The following is a 2,646-nucleotide window of genomic DNA, read 5'->3' as shown; positions in this document are numbered from 1 at the left end:
TCTCCGGGCCGCCCTCCCCTCCCCCTCCCCCCGGCCGGGCGGCGAGTCCGTTAACCGGCGGACGAGGCGGCGCATGCGCCGCTGGGGCTGGGCCGCGCTTTGGGCTTCCCTTCCCGCAGGCCGCCATGGACGTGCCGAGGACGAAGCCCGCCGGCCAGGATACGGGCTCCACAGCCGGCCTAGAGTGGCGGGGAAGCGGTGGGTACGGCGGCGACGTTGCCGAGACGAGCCCCGTCGCCTCCCACCCTTGGGGGCGGACCCCGGGCGGCCGCTCGCTGGCCCAGCGCTCTGGAGCCCTTTCTCGCCCGAGGCGTCCCAGGGCCCCATGGCCCCTGTCGCCTCCCGCTCTGCCATCTGCGGACACGGGCATGTGAGGCAGGTTTAAAAGGCTGCCCGGGACGACTCTGGCATCACGATCCCAAAACGTGTTTGGTGTCACTGTCTCAGGCCCGTGCACAGGGCTTATTTTAAAAGCGGGGTGGGGGTTACATTTTGAAACCTTCTTAATTAGTTCTACCTCACTTTTTCTGGATTTTTAAATCTTTTTGTATTATTTTCCTATCTGTTACCATTGTTAATAGATTATCATTGATTTGAATAACTTTTTGTATTATCCTCCCCCCCACCCCCCAAAAAAAAACAATACCCTAGTGCAGGGCCTTGTACTGTCTCAAATGGGTGTGTAAATGAGAGTGTGAAGCACATGTGTCAATGGCGAACTAAAAACCATTAGTCACCTCCAAGCACACAGGCGTTTAACCAAGCATACACCTGACTGCTGCTGTTAGATACCCCAGGAAAACCCTCAGCCTTAGAGCTCGAAAAAGTGCACGGGGGAGTAGCCAAATGCCGTCCACCTTCTCATTAGACTAATACAAAAGACATATAGCTCTCCAGTGGTCTGAATCAGGGGTCCCCAACCATTTTGAGCCCTTGGGCACCTTTGGGATTCTGACACTTAGTAGTGGGACACAAGCGCAGAATGGCAGCTGCAGGAGGCAGAGCCAAGCACAAGACATCAGGCAGTGAGGAGATGCACAATTGATAGTAATTCTTCACCGTTTCAGACAGAAGCTCTGTTTAACGGGATGCCTTTGAAAATGAACACATTGTTTAAAGCTATTTTCTTGTGTGCACTCAACTTACCTTCAGACACACAGTGAAGAAGATGTTTGTGCTGTGGTGGCAGCAGCTGTTCAGGAATTTTTTTAAAAAACTGCACAAGACAATCACACTTCCAATGATCGACTGGAAGCTGTGCTGGGCAAAAGTGCTGCCCATTTTAAAAAATGCTTGATAGGCACCACAGAAGACACTAGTGGATACCATGGTGCCCACAGGCACCATGCTGGGAATTCCTGATCTAAATGAACAAGTATTGCCTGCCTGCTTTGCTCATCCTGAGACAATCCAAGGTCTTAGACTCATGGCTCTTAGAGTTTTGGGCAAAAGTTTATATCACTGTGGAGTCAATGTGGGGTCGTATATTCTCAAATGATGATTATATTTCTATCTTTATGAAAATAAAAAAAATCATTATAAAAAAAAAAATCCAAGGTCTTCCACAATGACTTTGTGTCCCTAGCGTGAGATCATAAAAACATGTCTTACTGGCTTAGATATAAGGTCCATCTAGCAGAGCAGTCAGCTTCCAAGATTTGCTAGCCAGTTTTCTGGGAAGCTAGTAAGTATACAAACAGTTATATTCAAGGATATGCTGCTGCTAAACATAGAGGTTCAACCCACAATGTCTAACAATAACTGATACATCTGTTCTCTATGAATTTCTCTGATCCTTAATAAAATCTATCTAGTGTCCACCACTACAGCTTTGAATTCTAGTGCAACCACACTGAATTCCATAAATGTGGTAGAAGCCCCAGTTTAGTTGCATTCAGCACAATCAAGAAAGTAGCTGATAACTTTTTTGTGGACAGTTTTCTGCTTGCTTGGTTTCTGCTTGGTGTGACTCTCGTCACATCAAGCTTTTAGTTGTTAATATGCCCTTTGAGTTTTGTTTGAAAATATCACATGTTACAGGCGTTACAAAACCGCGACTGAGCCGTAGCAGAGAACTAGAAATGAAAACTACTCTTCAAGAGCTATTGTTCTATGTCATTTTCCTTACGGATCTCTGCATATGTAAGTCAATGAGCAAAGAGAATCATTTATAATTTATTTTTTCTGCCAGTGTTTTATGGAGTATGCAGAACTGCATTTCTTCCAAATACATATAGAAAACCGTCTTTGCGAATTATTAGATATACCCAAGATAACGTGCTGCTCATTGCCCACTGCACAGAAGCAACTTCCCAGGTACTGGAAAGAGTTCATTAATATTAGGGATGGGATTAGTAAGGGGGGGTGGTATGAAGAGGTTGTGATGCTGATTTAAGTAGGAAAAAACTGGCTGGTGAATCATGAAAATGCTGATTCACTGAAGTGGTAGGGGATTACTGAGTAATTATTAAATGACATGTAAATGCATTTTAGCTTAACTCAAATGCACACAACATAATCCCTTTCCTTTAATGTCATGTGAATGAGGGTTTGCTATGTAATATTTATTTGTGAGAATTGCATGTTGTTTATATAGCTGAAGCAATAATTCCTTATATTTCCCTATTAAAAAGTATAGAAAGAAAT

General features: G+C 45.0%; 1 protein-coding gene across 7 annotated transcripts in view; it reads left to right on the top strand.

Moving 5' to 3' along the window:
• The first annotated feature begins 60 nt into the window (after window positions 1-60).
• The window catches only part of PKD2L2 (polycystin 2 like 2, transient receptor potential cation channel), a 66,589-nt gene continuing 64,003 nt past the window's right edge, over window positions 61-2,646 (top strand). For 6 of the 7 annotated variants that reach the window (XM_077326730.1, XM_077326731.1, XM_077326732.1 and 3 more), the window contains exons 1-2: window positions 62-198; window positions 2,041-2,142. In XM_077326730.1, coding sequence (XP_077182845.1) covers window positions 126-198; window positions 2,041-2,142 — 175 coding nt within the window. In that variant the 5' untranslated portion in view covers window positions 62-125. Of the gene's footprint in view, window positions 199-2,040; window positions 2,143-2,191; window positions 2,317-2,646 lie in introns of all 7 variants that reach the window. The other variant, XM_077326733.1, reaches the window with a different exon arrangement.

Source organism: Paroedura picta, chromosome 3 (assembly GCF_049243985.1).
Source record: "Paroedura picta isolate Pp20150507F chromosome 3, Ppicta_v3.0, whole genome shotgun sequence".
NCBI lineage: Eukaryota > Metazoa > Chordata > Lepidosauria > Squamata > Gekkonidae > Paroedura > Paroedura picta.
The sequence above is the reverse complement of the archived record's forward strand: the minus strand, read 5'-3'. Positions and strand labels throughout refer to the sequence as shown.